The sequence below is a fragment of the Corvus brachyrhynchos genome, unplaced genomic scaffold, assembly GCF_000691975.1.
Source record: "Corvus brachyrhynchos isolate BGI_N302 unplaced genomic scaffold, ASM69197v1 scaffold101, whole genome shotgun sequence".
NCBI lineage: Eukaryota > Metazoa > Chordata > Aves > Passeriformes > Corvidae > Corvus > Corvus brachyrhynchos.
This window is the reverse complement of record NW_008237239.1, coordinates 8,100,925-8,118,439: the sequence shown is the minus strand read 5'-3', so window position 1 is coordinate 8,118,439 and position 17,515 is coordinate 8,100,925. Positions and strand designations below refer to the sequence as shown.

At 37.3% G+C, this 17,515-nt stretch overlaps 1 protein-coding gene across 4 annotated transcripts in view; it reads right to left on the bottom strand.

Moving 5' to 3' along the window:
* The window catches only part of DPYD (dihydropyrimidine dehydrogenase), a 348,239-nt gene that overhangs the window by 300,155 nt on the left and 30,569 nt on the right, over window positions 1-17,515 (bottom strand). For 3 of the 4 annotated variants that reach the window (XM_017729849.1, XM_017729850.1, XM_017729847.1), the window contains exon 3: window positions 4,999-5,081. The exons of the other annotated variant lie outside the window; for it this stretch is intronic. In XM_017729849.1, coding sequence (XP_017585338.1) covers window positions 4,999-5,081 — 83 coding nt within the window. The remainder of the gene's footprint in view (window positions 1-4,998; window positions 5,082-17,515) is intronic. 4 annotated transcript variants of the gene reach the window in all.

Sequence of the window (17,515 nt, the reverse complement as noted above, 5' to 3'; positions counted from 1 at the left end):
AGCAGCACTGCAGGGGTTGATGTGACCCAAGCACAGGATCTGACACTTCACCTTATAGAACCTTACACCATTGACCTCAGCTCAACAATCCAGCCTGGCCACATTCCTCTGCAGAGCCTTCCTGTCCTCCAGCAGATCAACGTTCCCATCCAACTTGGGGTCTCTTGCAAACTTACTGTGGGTGCACTTTATCCCCTTGACCAGATCATCTATAAAGGTAATAAACAGGACTGGGCCCAGTACTGATCCCTGGGGGACACCACTGGTGACTCGCTGCCCACTGGATGCAGCAGCATTCCCCAACACTTTCTGGGCTCAGCTGTCCAGCCAGTTCTTAACCCAGCAAAGGGTACACCTGTCCAAGCCGTGGGCTTCCAGCTTCCCCAGGAGAATGCTGTGGAAGACAGCCTTGAAGGCTTTACTGAAGTAAAGAACTTTGGAATACCGGAATTTGCTTCAAAGACTCCCACCTTCCCAGAACACAAAGGATTTCTTTGAACAGACAATCTCTTGAGACCTGGATCAGGAATCCAGAAGCCTTTACTTCTCTTAATTCACCTTCCCTTTCAGTTTACCTGAGACTGGTCCCATCTCCCAGAACAATACAGGAAAGCAAAAATACATTTAACATGACATTTTCATTGCCCTTATTACCTTACACTTCATGTCTGTGTTTCTCTAACTTTAGAGCTCTATGACGCATTTTAAAATGGGAAAACCAAGTTGCCTGACTCAGAACCGAAATATGAACCCATATTTGCCACAGCTCAGGCCAAAGCCCAAACAAGTTGGTTACTACGTATTTTTTAGTTTGCACTGCAGACTTGTTTTGTTTACGTGTTTAAAATCCCAGCTTTTACTCTGCAAACTAATAAATACTTGCGAAACCTTGGAACTTCTTACACTGCAATTTTCTTGGGTTTTGCCCAGTCATAGAAACTATTTGTCAAATACATCTGAGAGTCTAGACCATATTAAAAGAAGCCTGATTATTACTAACCCCAGCTTGCACAGTTGTCAAGACAACAGTGAATATCATCATTAACAGAAACTGTTTCTAGCAAACTGGAAATCACAGTTGAAGCTTCACTCCCTTGTTCATATTATCCGAAACCATATGCAAATATATGAATGCAAAAGAAAATTCTAAATGAACTTCGGTATCTTTTATACTGATTCAAACAGATAAGCAAACTTTCTCTTTCCTTTCCCATTTCAAAGTACAAATAAATATGTTTAAATTTTCCTTTAATAACAAGAAGACTATACAAAAATACTCAGCTTTAATTTTCACTTGCAAAGCTTTCACACATACTCAGTCAGTGTTCACAAGACAGACCATATCCATATCCACCTACGAGTAGGATCCATTTACATATTAACACCTCACCAGCCTCGCTGATTGCTCACCGCCTTAACCCACCATGGTGGCTTACCAACTCAGTTGATAAGTAAGCAATTGCAACACTAGATTCAGAAGGTTTCATTTGAAACACTATGGCTGAGTTTGTCTGACACCAGGCTCATCATATGTACACTAGACACAGGTCTAAAACACATGGTAACATACATGCAGTGTTCAAAAGCAATCTACCACCTGCTGAGTGGTGACACTACAGAGGGACCTGGACAGGCTGGAGGAACAGGCCTACAGAAACCACAATAAAAAAAAAAAAAAAAAAAGAGAGAGAGAGAGACTTTGGATTTCTGCCACACTTCTCCTAAAAGTTACTTTATAATTTGAGGAGGCAGGGGCTTCATTATTGTGTTTGCTTAATTTTAAGACTCCTCAAGACTACTGTACCCTACTTACCCAGAGGAATGCTTACTGTAGCACTCCACATTCTGGTTTCACCACCTATGAAAAGACTACCAGTGGCAGCACTCAGCTACACCACTTCCTCCTCCTCAAATACTTGTCTCCTCATAGCGGACAAACCAGTCTAAAAGCTCCTTTAAAATTCTAGATGAAGCTTTACTGATGATTTGAATCCAGATTTTTCTCAGTGATTACATATTAAAAACAAATTGAGCTTTGTTTAACAAAAGCTCAGTGCTCTTAGGCAACCTGACATTATAGGTATATAGCTGTATTTTTCTACCCAGTTACTACATAAAATACTCAATTAATTTATCGTATACACATTCAAGGTAAGCAAAGCAACAGTCTGTCCATTTATAAACTCCAATTCAAAAAACTAATGGATTTTTATTGTTTACTTCAGCTTTGCAGCTGCATTAAAGTATAGTAATAAATAAAACATTTGGAGTACATTAACAAAATAAGCAAAACATTAACCAAATTGAATGCTTTATGGTTTTATGTGCAATCACAAGTAAATCAAATTCTTACAATACCACTCTCTATATACTGAATAATGGCAAACTACTATCAGCTCATTATCTCATTCAAAATCTAAAATAAATGTGAAGTAGAAGTAGAGAAAGTTCATAGGCTTTGTGATAATTTCAAAACCCTTCAGAAAGTTTATTTTGCATACATCTATATACATAAACAAGAAAGATAATTTTCATGTAATCCTTAATTTGAATACTGAAGAGCTGGAAACAGAACAAGACCCCTCTTGGATATTAGTATTTGTTTATGCAGAGCACAGTGATACTCATAGACTAGAAGTGTACTGAAACCCGTACTAAATTGACCATTTTTCTCAAAGATGAAGTTAAAATGGAAGGTCTCGTTCCAAACAGGAGCACTGGGGGAAAAGGTTCATTGTATTTCTCATCTGGCAGACCAGTAGTACCACTCTGGGAAATCAAAGAGGGTTTGGGCAGACTGCCCACTCAACTTAAGGCTCATCTGAGATCCTCGTATATCCACTTAGCTATCCAACTAGGATTTTTTGTTGTTGTTGCTCTCATGCCCACATGATTTTAGTGCTTTTGTGCAATGTGCAACCCTCTCCACAAGCTTCCCTTACCAAAAGGAGGCAGGTACCTCATAATACTGAGGTCAGCCAATCTATGTCCTCCCATGCCTGGTCCAATGTCCACTCCTGTCATGAAAAGTGAACTTTAATCTATAAAAATGTACCACTTGAATTACATAGGTACAGATCATCTTGGGATCCAAACAGAAAAATGCAGCCACCCAGTAAATAAGGCGACAATTTAGCAGTTGAAAGAACTGTACAACCTAAAATAACATGTGTCTTTTACACACATTTAGAAAAATATGTACACCTAAATGGGTATACCTCTTTAAATTAACATTTTCCACCTTTCATGTGCCACTCGAGTGTGTTATAAAAACACACTACAGTATAAATTTAGTAAGTCAGGTATTTTCTTTATCTTAAAACAAAAAGCAACTAAGGAAACAGCCAACCATTTAATACTGACTGCAATTAAGAGAATTCCAGCACTGCACAATATCTGTCACACTTCACAATCAATAACTGTTTCTCAGAATGGCTAGCAGAAATAGCCAGGATACAAATTTATGAGATAGTAAAGCGCTTTTGCACAGAAAAGAATCACAAGAATCTTCTAAACAGTCTTTATAACACAAACATGACCTCTGAAATGCCAAAGCCCCCCTTGCTATTCAATGCTGATCACCAAAGAGCCTCCAGCTCCCAAATTTTTAAAATACTATCCCTGCCGAGTCATGTATCGCAAAACGTAGCAAACCTGAACACTGTTACAGGACAGCAGCAACTTGAAATCCAGTTTGTTGGAAATACTGAAGGTAGCTTCATGTGCCAAAAATTCCCCAGATCTTTACTTTTAATCACTTTCCATTTATTACATGCAAGATTTAGGTACACAAATGACCGACCACACTGGGAGAAAACCCTAAACGTATGAAGCAAAACAAGCATAAAGCAAAAATCACAATTAGAAAGGTGAATGAATGCTGTTATTTTTACAGCACTGGTAGTTGAAATGTTCAGCATACTTGTAGGTAAGAATACCTTTTCAAATGGTCAGTGCATATGAGACAAGACCATCATGAGCATAAAGCCATAAAGTCAGAGTCGTGCAAATCAAGTCATTCACACACATCCATAATTTTTTTAAAGGGATTATGAACACAGTCAAAGCAAACAGGTGTATTTATTTTTTCAAGTAGATTCTTGGGGAGAGGTTGTTGTTGTTTTTACTTTTTATTGCACTGGTTCAAGTGTAAGAAGTTATTCTCATATCAGGCAAGTGAGATGAAGCACTATGTTTGCATCATTACATTTTACTATCCAATTTCAAAATCTTTAAAAGTGCAGCTTACTATAATTTTCTGATTCACAGACAGTACTATAAATAACATCTTCCTGATTATTCGGTGAGTTACTTTAGAAAATCTGCCTTCAATTTCACTACCTTTCAGCATAGTAATCACTCCCTTTTTCAGACACTATAGCTGGCAAGTTTCTTTAGAGTCCTGTACCCAGATACTCTGCAGTGCAAGTAAGGATGGCAGATAATTCATCTTCTGACTAATTTTAGCCTCCTCTAATAAGTATTAAGTGCAACAATATGAGCATATTAAGCAAAATATACATCTCTATAACATATAATGGACCACACTGATTTTTACATTCCATTACCAAAACCAAAATCATGTAAATCTGGTGTTAAAATCAGAGTACACAGGAACTACATAAATAAAAATCAAATTCAATTTAAAGCAAATACAGGTTTGTTCAAACACCATTGTACAATTCCTTTAACACTTACAGAATTTAGATGAACAATATTTTCATTCACTCACAGTTTAGTATAAATATAAAGCAAGGCACCCCCTAAGCATTTTAAATAACAAATTAAACATTTACATTTTTTACTGTGCAGTCAGGCTTAACATTTATGCAGCTTCAAAACCAAAGTACAGCCTCAAGGGAAGCCTCTCCACTGACAAATTAATACCTTAGAGAATAGAGCTGAATGGTGGCAATGAACTCATTTGTTCCCCCAATAATGAAGAATGACTCTTTCTTTACCACATCTGTGACTGTTGCTATGGTGACCCAGACTTACCTCATTGCTTCTCGAAGTGCTCCTCGCTCACTAAGAGTCGTGTGCTTGATGTCATCAAAATTATTTTCCAGTTTCTCACAGTTCTGCAACAAATGGACATAGCCATGTATAGGTCTTAAACAGTTCATTGTACATGTATTAACAGTATTCAACATCACGCAAACAAAACGGATTCATATTACGTTACCTCAAATTATGCATTCTGTTCTAATTACATGGGAGTCATTAAAAAGACATTGAGAACTCAGAATTAAAGTAAACATGAATCTTATTATATGGTCATCATGGAAATCATCTTATAAATGTTCCATAATGAAATTTATAGAATTTTTACTTTTTTTTCTTTAATTTTTTTTCCCATTTATCTCTATGTGAGGCTACAATGCTACTATACACACAGACAGGAGAAGAGAAATCTAAATGACTGTTTTAGAATTATAATAAAAGTTATAAATTTTGTCCCAATATAATAGTGTTGTTGGAACAAACCAGTCATATTTCATTCCTATTTAATTTTTAAAACATAACAGAAATTGAAAAGATTGTTTACAAACACCTCAACCACAATGTTTTTTTTCAGATTAGAGTTCACCAATATTTCTAAAAGTAATATGAAACCAACAATTTTGTCACAATAAATGAATTAAAACTTTGATATATTCTGTAATTTATTACTAAATGTGTGACTGGTTTCATTACTTCAGAGCACTGATCCTTTTCTTCTGCTGCCACAAAGACAGTAAAATTGATTCAGAAGATGCTGGGAAGTGCAGTAATTTGTGTCTGTGCAAAGTGAATCTGAAATACCAGCGAACAAAAATTCTCTAATCATCTGCATCTTCCACAGGATTTTTATATTCTCTTGAGGCTTCATCAATACAGGAGGCTTTTAGGTTATCCCTGTCTTCCACAGCAACTTTCTCCAATACCAAAAGTTACCTCTGGGAGGCATAATTTTGCCATATGGGTGTAAAAGAAACAAGTTGCAAGCGGAACAGTTCCTATTGCTAACAACCTCAAAGGCAGGATTGTCAGGCTCTGTATGTAGCCATAATTTTCAAGAAATTATGGGCACTATTATTTGGTCACATTGCTTTCATAGTATTTAGTAAGTGAATTAATTTTTAAGACCACATCTTAAAACTAGTTACAATAAATACAGTAAGAGTTACCTATTGTATTTTCTTTTTTGCATTGATTCTTTATTTTTATAATTACATTCAATCTGAGGCTACAAAAGCATCACTGTAGAGGAAATTATTAGATTCTTGTAAATGACCTAGCGAGATATTTTAGCTTGTCCAATTAACATTTAAACGATCATTATTTTTAGATAAGATTACAGACCTTTTAATACAAAGTTTTAATGCTTTAATAATACATTTCTGAGCAGAAAATTTAACAGAGCTATACATATTTGGATCTTTTGACATCTTTTTTCTCCTTTGTAAAAAACTCCATATGTCACAGTAATTCTTGTCCCACGGTTAATGTGATTTTTTTTGCTTGTTTGTTTATATTATAATCAGTTGTCCTTTGCAAAGCAAAATCATACTCAAAGAGTCAAAGGGATTGCAAAATAAAGATATGGAAGCTATACAATGAAGTATTCCATTATTCAGATCAGCATACACTGACCTTCAGCTCCAAGCATGCACAGGCAGGCCATTCTTTTAAAATAGATAAAAGAAATCCAAATCAACAGTACTAATTATTGAAGGATCCTCGATGCATCAATACTAAGCTGAAAGTACCTATGCAAGCAAAATTAAACCTCCCATCCTCCAGGAAAATAGAAGCCAAAGGAAACATAATCTGGAAAATTGCTCCAAGAGCCAATGTTTTAACAATCCTGTTTCACCAGCACCTCAGGACAGGTTCAGAAAATCTGAGCATCACACAATTCATTCTTGACCTTGTGATATAAAGCATGTAAAAATGACAGACAATCCAAGGCACACAGATTTTTATCAAATACAACTATCTTGTCCCAAGATTGTACAAGTTAAAATAACTGGTCCTGTCCATGTAGAAAATGCTGAAATGAGAAAATTCAGTTGATATTTCTTTGTCTATATAGACCATACTGTGTTAATTGGCTGAAAGACAACAAAGGTGGCCCATATCTAAAGAAAATGCTGTGATCATTTAGCCTTAAACAAAAATACTCCATGTCAACTATACACCCAATGCAAAAATGAACAGATAACCCAGAACAAAAAAAAAAAAAAACCTGAAAAAAAATTACACTCAAAGAATAGATGATGTACCAATTCACTTGGCAAGAAGATGAACTTATTTCTACCGTTTCTGAGAATTGTTTCTACACAGAATCTTTCTCAACTACTTCAGCCAAATAGCTCTCATGCAAGGTACAGTAGTTGGAGAGTCACTAGGAGAAAATGTGCTAAAACCTGAGCCAGAAGCAAACTCATGAACGAAAATGACCTCACAGGACCATGTCATCAGTTACTGCATACATACTGAACAGGAGAGTACGCAAATGCTGATCACACCCACGGCTTTTCCACTCATCCAAGCATGCCTGATCCTCTCAGAGGAAGCAGAAAAGGGTGTCTGAAATAACAAATGCAGGCATAGCTACAGGTGCATAGATGGCACTTCATGTGTCTGAGTATCAGTTCACATGCGGTACTTGTAGATCATCCAAAAGGATATCAGTTTCTGAGAAAGGCTACCAATACCAGTGAAATTGTAAGCATGAGAGTACTCTGAAAAATATGTCTGGGAAATGAGGAAATTTCAGTAGACCATGACCAGGGTGAGCTTTACATTCTGAAGTATTAAATCAGTAGCAAAATTTGAGCTCATTTGATTATCCATGCTATCAAATAACTCATATGTATAAACATATTGCATAGGGCAGTATATCGTGGCCCACAATATTTCACAGACTTAAGTATAATGAGCAATTCAAGTCCAAGGTGTTTCATTTTGAGCAGCAGCTAAAGTAAAAAAATCAAATTGCAAGCAGTGAAAAAATTGCTTTTGGTGGCTCACTGCCAAGTGATTTTTTTGTGGATATAGATACAGTCTAGAAGTTTTAACTCTATGATTCAATAATTATACAGCAATCTATATGTTATCCCTTTTGGTAGATCTATAGTTCTGTATGACACTAAATTAAATATCACCCTTGAGAAGTCTGGGAGGAAAAGTAAGTACAGAGTTGCAATTAGGGACATGGTCATCATAAGTTGAAATACCATTACATGTAAAAATGCCACTGAAGTCTAAATGCTGCTTCTTATAGGATTCTAGGATAAATACTTAGAATTTTTTTAGTGTAACAAAAAGCAAGAGTGGGAAGCAAGTATTTATATTTTATATATAAATAAATGGCTTATTTATCATATGAGATCTTAAGCTTCATGACTAGTTAAAAATGGAGATGTAGGCTGGATATCCACAACTATCTGTGGCATCACACACAGCATACTGGTAAAATGTATAATCAGAAATGAGAAAGATGAATAATGAGTGTATCTTCGAAGATGAGAAAGAAGGAAGATTAATGAACAAGTTGAAAAGCTTTTCCTCTCATAACCACAAAAATACAACTTCTTCCTGCTATAATTTATTTTTGTTAATAAAATAAACTCCAAGCTCTGGGAGCAAAGACTATGTGCTCACAGTTCTGTATTTGCAGTTAAGTGACAAGGCCAAAATACTCTGACTGAAGTAACAATCTAGCTCAAGTAAGAATAGAAATAAAGAAACCCTCTAGTTTTAAATAAAAACCTCGGATCGTCTGGCAAAAGTGAAGTTACACTTTTTAAAACCCATCTCTCAACATTCATCATCTTAGGTTTCTTGCATATGTTTCTGTCTTATATGAAAAAGCTTTCTTTGTTGACTTATTGGAAAAGCAATTCTTCATTTGGCCCCTTGGGTCAAATGAAGAACTTTGCAGAAGTAGCTCAGAAACCAACTGCAGCCTATTGCCTGGTGTCACCAGTGAGTATCTCCTAAACCACGAAAGCACTTCTGCCTCTGCTCTGCCACAACAGAAGCAAGAGTCATGAGAAGACCATAACTCAAACTTGCTCATTCTGTGATACAGTAGGGCTAAATATGACCCCACTTCCACTGAAATCAACCGTAACTCCTCTAACCATCAAAACAAGAGTGAGATCACACTAAGCCATATCCTGCTACTTTAAATCTATCCTGAAATACTTCACAGAAGACTTTCAAAATTACAGATAATGTCTCTACACACATTTTGAGATAGTTGAGAAATAACATCTTTTGTACTGACAACAGCATAAGACCTATTCTAAGGCAGCCTGCACCACTGAAGTAGATCTCTTATCCTTGTTGATACACTGCCAAATTAAAAGCCGTACTTGAAATACCATCTCTCTCATCTGTGAAAAAGGTTTTTAAGGTAAGTACTAGGCTTGCTGAATTCTTGGAATTTGTTGCTTCCGCATGGTTTTAGAACGTTTTCTTAGCTTGAGTAAATCTCACATTTTTAATGTCAAACATTCTGTGTATTGAACATAAGGAATGTACAGTAATTGAAAGACAGAACAGCTCTCAACTGTACAATTTTTTATTTACTGTTTCCTACTGTTTATGCAGACAAATTTAATTTATTAAGTGTATTTGTACCTAGATTTCTGAGTCCTTAGAATGAAACAACCTGGTCCAAATTCTGCAGGATTTAGTAGCTCTGATATTTTAACTCATTATGTTTAAGGAGGTAGGTTCCAACAACAGATTACCAAAACTGTTGGGGACCTATAGAATCTACTGTAAATACCTACATCCTGTACAGATTCAGCAAGAACATTCTCAAGTTTTGGTTCAAAAAGTCCCTAAAACTTCAAGTTCCACACATGCTACAAGGGTGACCACATTAGCTAGCTCTTTTGAAAATGTTAGCCATACTGCAGAAGTGATCTCCTTTAACAAAATTGTAACAAAATTTGTTGTACTTTCAGGGGACTTGGTAAAAAAGTGTAGAGAGCTGCTTTTTGTATTGATCTTCTTATCGATATATATGAAATCTTAACACAAATAATTCCTTATTGTAGAAATGTGAATTATTTCATCAGCAGAAAACTTCAGAAATAACTAACTTGTGTTTTATAAACCTAAAGCAACACTATAATAGTAATTTAAACTGTAATATATTGCTGCAAGGATAATTATTAAGGGAAAACACAGCTGACATTTTCTGATTTATGCACACAATCAGAGATGGAGTCCAAGGACTGTGACATAATTATCTTCATGCTAACAATTTTTGTAAATCTCTTGACAGAATTTTAGCTAATTTTAAAATGCCTTCTGAAGATTAGCACTTAAAACTGTTGGGGAAAATAGCACAATTTATTAGCAAGGGTATAATTGTAAACCTTCCAAATACTCATTGTGAATATCATTTAGACAGTAACTCCTGCTTTAGCAGCTGGTATATAAGACTCCAGTTTATGGAATCTTGAAACAACAGAGAGAGTAGAATCTAATTAAACGGGATTACATGCCAAAAAAAAATATTAAAAACAGACTAATAGTCAATTGTTATGAATTTGAAATAGCACATCTACTTCTTTTGATGTGAACTGTGCTTTATTTCAATGAAACCTAAATATTCTTAGCAGACTCCTCTCTTGATTTGGAACAGACTGTCTTTCTACAGTGAAACAACACAAAAAGCTAAATGGTTCCATTGATCTTCTCTCACAGACTTAAGCACCCATCTGCTATAGGGTAAAATGACTTACAAATATTGCATTTATTTTAATGTTATTCAAGAGCCAATAGCTGTATTCCATACAGGAAGCCTCCTGAAACTGTCTTCATACTGAGCAACTAAACAAAACTGATGCTATTTGCCAGAGGGCCCTACCTTAAGAGCAGTCTTAAAAACTAAACACGTAAAAGGACTGTTTGATGCTATCTGTAACATATGATGATCTTTTCAATATCTGCTTACTAAATTCCTTCTTCCTATTTGTTGTGACTCATTCTCAAGGGGTTCTTTTTCCAAAAAGGGGAAAAAAGCAGCTTAAAACTGCTAACTGACCAGCTGTTCACAAAGGAAAAACAGATCCTTTTAAAAATTTTTTAAATACACACATATTCCTAATATCTGCAGAAAGTATATTGAGCCCTCAGGTATTTACATAACATTTGACAGCATGCCATTCACAAAACATTCATTATAACAAATTTTCATTACATGATACAGCCATATTGGCCAGACAAGCTCTTAGAAAAATATAGATATTAGTACATCCAAAAAAGCAGAATTCCAACAGAAAACCAGCCTAAGTGGTAGGAATCAAATAAAAATCAATAGAAAAAATCATTGAATAGAATTGTGGGAGGCTTTAATCAATGCCTTATTAGCATAACCATGTTTGTTTTCTCAGAGGTTTTTTAGAGGTATATTAATTTAAGGCACTTATAAAAAAATAGCATGCACGCAAACTCAAGAACAAGTATCACATTTTCTCCACAAATGGGAATATACTGCTAATACAGGATTCATACCAGGAAATACTGATGCATGTGCTATTTTCTGAAACTGCAAGTGTGGTGTTTTGTTAATAATTACCAGAAATACTGTTAATGCAACTGGAAATTCTGAAGTGAAAGCAGAAATTTTGGATTTTTTTAACTCTTTCCAGTTTAAAATACGGCACATTTAATCCTTAAAGACGGGTAATCATATAGAAGTTAATTACTTGTTAAACATAGTTAACACTTTAGTTTGCAATTTTACTGGGGCTGTGAAAGATGTTCAGTTCTGAGATGGCATTCTGCTAACTTCCTTTTCATGCTGTTTCACGCACAAATTTCAAGTGGCAAATTTATCACAGCCTTCATGTTCACATAAGGGTATGGTATCTTGCTTGAATTCAACCTGCTGTTGTCAGAGCAGATGCAGACACCACGTGTTTTGGCAATGGGTAACACATCAGATAGTACTGATACAGGGAGGGTGAGAAAAAACATTCTGAAAGGACCAAGCATGTAACACAAAGAACAGTAGAGCAAGGAACTCTAAAGAATAAAGAGCTACAAAAGATATGCAAGAAACCAGAGGCACAGCTGGAAATAATAATGGAGCAGAGAACACAGGTGATGCCACTAACTAGACAGGACAATTTATAATGCTCCTTCTCTTGTGACTCAGCTTTAAAAGACAGAGAAAACTTTCAGGGAGGAAAAAAAATAAAAGGAAAACCTTTGCCTCTCTCACATTTTTCTTTCTCTTCTTAAAACAAATGTTAATCAGTAGATGAATGAGAAGACTTGGCAACAAGCTACGGGTCCCTCTGCATCTGAAGGGACACTTGTAAGACTGCTTCCCTTTATGGGATAGTGTTCTGTAGCAGGGAATAATATACATCATGTCTTAGAATATCAAAAGCTTCATCTAAATACAGTTTCTTTTTTAATGTGGCTGTAGTCCTGCCTTTTTTCTCTTGGAGACCCTGGTATTCTCAACATGAATTTACAATCTAATTCTTTAAGAGCATGAAGTTTAAATAAAGAGACACAGGCTCTTCACAGAATTTCTAAATATACTATTTCTACTTGATAGTGAAAATATAACTAATGACTAAGAAAAAAAAACATCCCAAATGCTGTACTCCCTTCCCCTCCTATTACTTTCACATACCTCAACCCTGCTTGCTTTTCTCTTGGGATTCTTTACTCTGCTTAGGCAAATATTCCCTTGACTCATTGAGATTAAATAAAATGAGAGTATGCAGGTAAAGACCAGACTCATATTGAGAATTAACATTTACAGAGCTCATAACCTGGGAAAAAAGGAAGAATCTTTAAAAGGTAGGTAGAACTGTACTCCTAAGGAACAGATTATGTTCTTGACCTTCAACAAAGAGCATAAGGAAATACTCATACCCAAAAGCCCTTGCTCTTTTAGAACCCAAATGACCAAGAATTTAAGGAATTAACCCCACATATTTGAGAGAACTAACTTACAGGATACCTCTTATTTTTCATGCATAGATAAAGAATTATCAAATATAAAAGTTTTTTAAAAATTAAAGTTATAATTAAATGCTTAAACACCATCCTGAAACAGTATGGTCCTGTCTTATGTAGTGGAATAAAAGCAAATTATATATAACAGGCTTGCTTCCTCAACCCAAGATGCCACCTCTCATCTCTTACATGGCACATTTTATTGTCCAACAGCAGTATTTTTCAGACAGGCTACAACAAAACATTTTCTTTCATCTTGCTGTTGCCTCAATAGTAAAAAAAAAAAAGAAATAACAATTTTCCCAACAAGTTCTGCAGAAACTAATCTGCTTTAGCTATTTCTCATGGCTTCACATAAGATTCTTGCCAAAAAAACTGCATTTGGGTAGGGGAGAGTTAATTTTCTTCATAGCAGCTGCTCTGGGGCTGTGTTTTGGATTTCTGCTGAAAACAGTGTTGATAACACAGCGATATTTTACCTATTGCTGAGCAGCACTTACACAGCATTGAGACCCCAAGCGAGGAGGCTGGGAGTGCACAAGGAGTTGGGGAGAACACAGCCAGAACAGCTGACCCCAACTGACCATAGGGATATCCCAGATCATATGGAGTCATCATCAGCACATAAAGCTGGGGGAAGAAGAAGAAGGAAGGAGGTTCAGAGTGGTTACTCTTTGCAATATGGTTTAGTGGGCATGGTGGTATCTAGTTGAAGGTTGGAGCTGATCATCTTGGAGGTCTTTTCCAACTTTAATGATTCAGTGATTGGTGTTTGTCTTCCCAAGTCACCATTATGTGCAGCTTGGCCTTCCTGGACGTGGCTGAACACCTGCCTGCCACGGGAAGTACTGAATGTATTCTTTGCTTTGCTTGCATGTGCAGCTTTTGCTTTACCTACTAAACTGTCTATGTCTCAACTCACAAGTTTTCTCACTTTTACCCTTCTGATTGTCTCTCCCATCCCACCAGGGGGGAGTGAGCAAGTGGCTGTGTGGTGCTTAGTTGCCAGCTGGGGTTAAGCCACAACAGCAAGGTCATACCAAGGTCCGTCTCTCCTGATCTTACAGATCACCTAGATTGTATCTATGGACAGTCATAGAAACATGTGCACTGCCCCCTTCCATGTGTGCTCCTAATTCTCCCCAATATCTAAAAGACTTACATAAAATAATATTTAATTCCCCCGGAAAGAGCCTGAAGAGTTGCTAAATACAATGCCAGCATCTGAGTAACTGGTCACAGTACCAAGGGATTAGACTCATATAGAGTGAACACTGTAGGATTTATGACTTCTGGGCTCCAAGCAACCCAATGTTTCTGGTCTGGCAGAAGGAGTGGGGGAAATCCTATTCTCTGCTTAGCTTAGCAGAAGAAAACAGCAACATGTGAAATACTTCACTGCTGTGACTAAAATGAGTCCACAAAAAATATTACTAAGATACCACCAGGTATCTGACCAGGTGAATTATGCAGAGAAGAGTATATACACTTCTATTCTGGCTTACCGTGTTATCTAAAATTAGGATTGCAGCATCAGTATCACATTGCTACTTAGGTAGCAATGAAACAAAGCAAAATATGAAATTGACACTAAATTTCCTCAGAGGAATAATTGGAAATATTCAGTTCACTTGAGAAGTATCTCTCCAAGTCAATGAAATAAGTATTAGGAAAAAGGCTGCAGACAGTAAACCACGACCCTTGTATCAAGACCTTGGTGCAGTTGGGTAACATGCTGGCATTTTGTTTCAGATTTTCCATCACTATCGTTGTTCATCAAAGCCTGAAGAATTATTTGACTTTAAATAATCTGAAGTTCATTCATGAACTATGGACACCAATATGAAAACACCCAACAAAATGTTACCTCAGCTCTTATGTTTTTAACTGTATGTTGACTCAGAAGTAACTGTAGATGACAGGAGATATGTCACGAGAAGATATATAAGTGAGTTGACAAATCACATATCTTTGGGGAAAAAAATTGGCTGTAATTTCTGCTCTATTTCCATTATCTTTGAGATTCAAAAGACATGTCCTTGTGCTGAGATGTCTACAAAAGCCAAGTATTTAAACACGTTATATATTAATTGCCATCTAAAATACCTAAATATGAGAGGAACATTTCCTATCTTTTTCTGTTTTCAAAATCCCATATAGAAAAATAAATTGAGAAAAGACTATTATAATTATAAGCATTCTTTACTGTGCTTAGCAGTGACTGTATCTCATACCTTATTGCAAAAGATACAGTAACACAGAGACCTCAGACTCTGTAATATATATAGAGTCAGAAAAAACAAATGGAAGTGCAAACTGAAAAAAAAAAGGAAAGCAAGAATAAGAATGCAGAAAGAATCACAAAGCTGTTTAAGAGTCAACACAACTACCTCTTTTTAAGTATCATGCATCAAGCCAAGTTAGTCAAAACAAAAGCTTACACTCATTGCTAAGAAGGCGGAAAGTCAAGTCTCGGTGGGGAGGGTGTGGGAAAGGAACAACAAAGTAGGACAGTACAAACACTTAAAATGCTTTTTCCCTCTCAAAAAAATACTCAGAAAATCAGAGGTATGAGGCTATTACAATGGTTGCAGATCCTATGAAGTTACCACCATCTGCTGCGCCATCTATTTACAGACACACAGGCATAATCAAAAATTACGGAAAACTGCTCAAATGAGTGCAACCTTCTTTGAAGATACCATGCATGTTTAACAAGCTTTAGAATCTTCCAATAGAAATTTAAGAAAATAAGTAGTATGGACTTACCTTCTGTAAGAAACTATGGGAACAAGAACTTTCCTATACACAGAAATGAACAGGGTTTATGAGTAGCTACATCGTTCAGCAAGGCATCCAAAAGAGCATTAAGAGAATGCTGCTGTAATGCTTGTTTATTCACATGTAGCTTGAAAACAACATCCAGGATAAATATATTGCCTCAGGTCTCAGTCCCATTTACCAGGTTAGCGACAAGACCACTAAATACTCAATATCTCAGTATGGCACTATGCACTCTTCTAGTTCTGTGTTAGGGCCCTCCCCCCCTGCCGTGGGGTCCTGGAGAGGGGCCCTGAGGGGAGGCACGGTGTTTCCCTGCCCCTGGTCAGCCTCGTTCCCCATTGGTTGTTTTGTGTTCCCCTGCGCGGGCAAGGACCCTCGGGTGCCGTGATTGCCTCAGGTCCTCTGCAGAGCCCCGGCCATGCGGCTGGAGAAATAAACATCTCTGAAACATCTATCAAGAATCAGTCCATATATATTCTTTTCCCTGGGCCTCTTTGTCTGATACACGTGTTGCCGTATCCGTACTGTAACAAATGGTGGTGAATGCCAGCTACTAAGCTGGGGTTCTAAGCTACTAAGCCCAATCCCTAAGCTACTGATTTGTGAGTAAGCTCTAGAAACTCTGGATTTCTCCTCTTGTTTTTGTTTTGCTGTTCCATATCTAAACTATGGAGGAACTGTGGAAAGACTCATGGATCTCAGAGCCACATATGGACATTTATCTTAAACTTGGAAAGATTCTTGAACAACGATTTGTAAATTTTAGCTTAACTCAAGCTCAAAAGGAACTGAAACACTTCCTGGCATGGTTAAGAACTTTTTCTACATTTCTTGGCATCTGATTCTTACCAAAGACTTTTGGAAGACCGTTTGGACACAGTTAATTTCTGAGTTAAAATATATGCTGATGGAAGAATATTTTCGTGAATATTATTTAATTACCGAGACTGTTGAACAATGTCAGCTGTGTCCTTGCGAAGTTAAAACTGCTTCAGGGACCGTGAGAGCCAGGCCACGTGGACCGAGCGCTCTCTGAGCAGCAGCGAGGCAGTTCCCGCGCGCGGGCAGAGCGACGTGAGCCGCAGGGTCCGCAGGGGGGCGCTGCGGTAGCCTGCCCGGCCCCGTGTGGTGGAGCAAGCCCCATGAACACCTGACCAAGAGGAGTGGCGCGCAGGCAGCGGTGGCAGTGGAGCGGAGCTGCGCCCAGCTGAAACGTGCACTGGAGCAGGGCGTGGGGGAGTCATCGCTAGGGGGCCTGGCCGAGACGTGGGTGTGGCCCCAGGCAGCGGCAGCGCAGCTGAGAGCAGAGGCAGTGGTGTACATGGAGCTGAGCGGCGCGGCCCGGCCCGCGCGGCCCCAAATGCAACCCCGGGAAGAGCGCGCAGGCCTGAGCAGCCCCCACGGCCCCAGCAGCACTGACAGCTCCAACATGGGAGTGAGCGAAAGAGAAAGCAAAAACACAGAGAGACAGAAAACAGCAGCCACTCAGAGAAAGGAAAAAATCATCATAGCTAAGGTTTTAGGAATAGTAAAATGGTATAATGGTAAACAAAATTATGGTTTAAAATGGCATAATGTTAAACAAAATTATGGTTTTATAATGAGATGTGACAACCAGCAAGACATATTCATTCATAGAACTGCTATATAAAAAGAATAACCCTGAAAAATACATCCCAAGTTTAGGAGATGGAGAAGTAGTAGAGTTCAAAATTGTGCAAGGTAGAAAAGGGTTACAAGC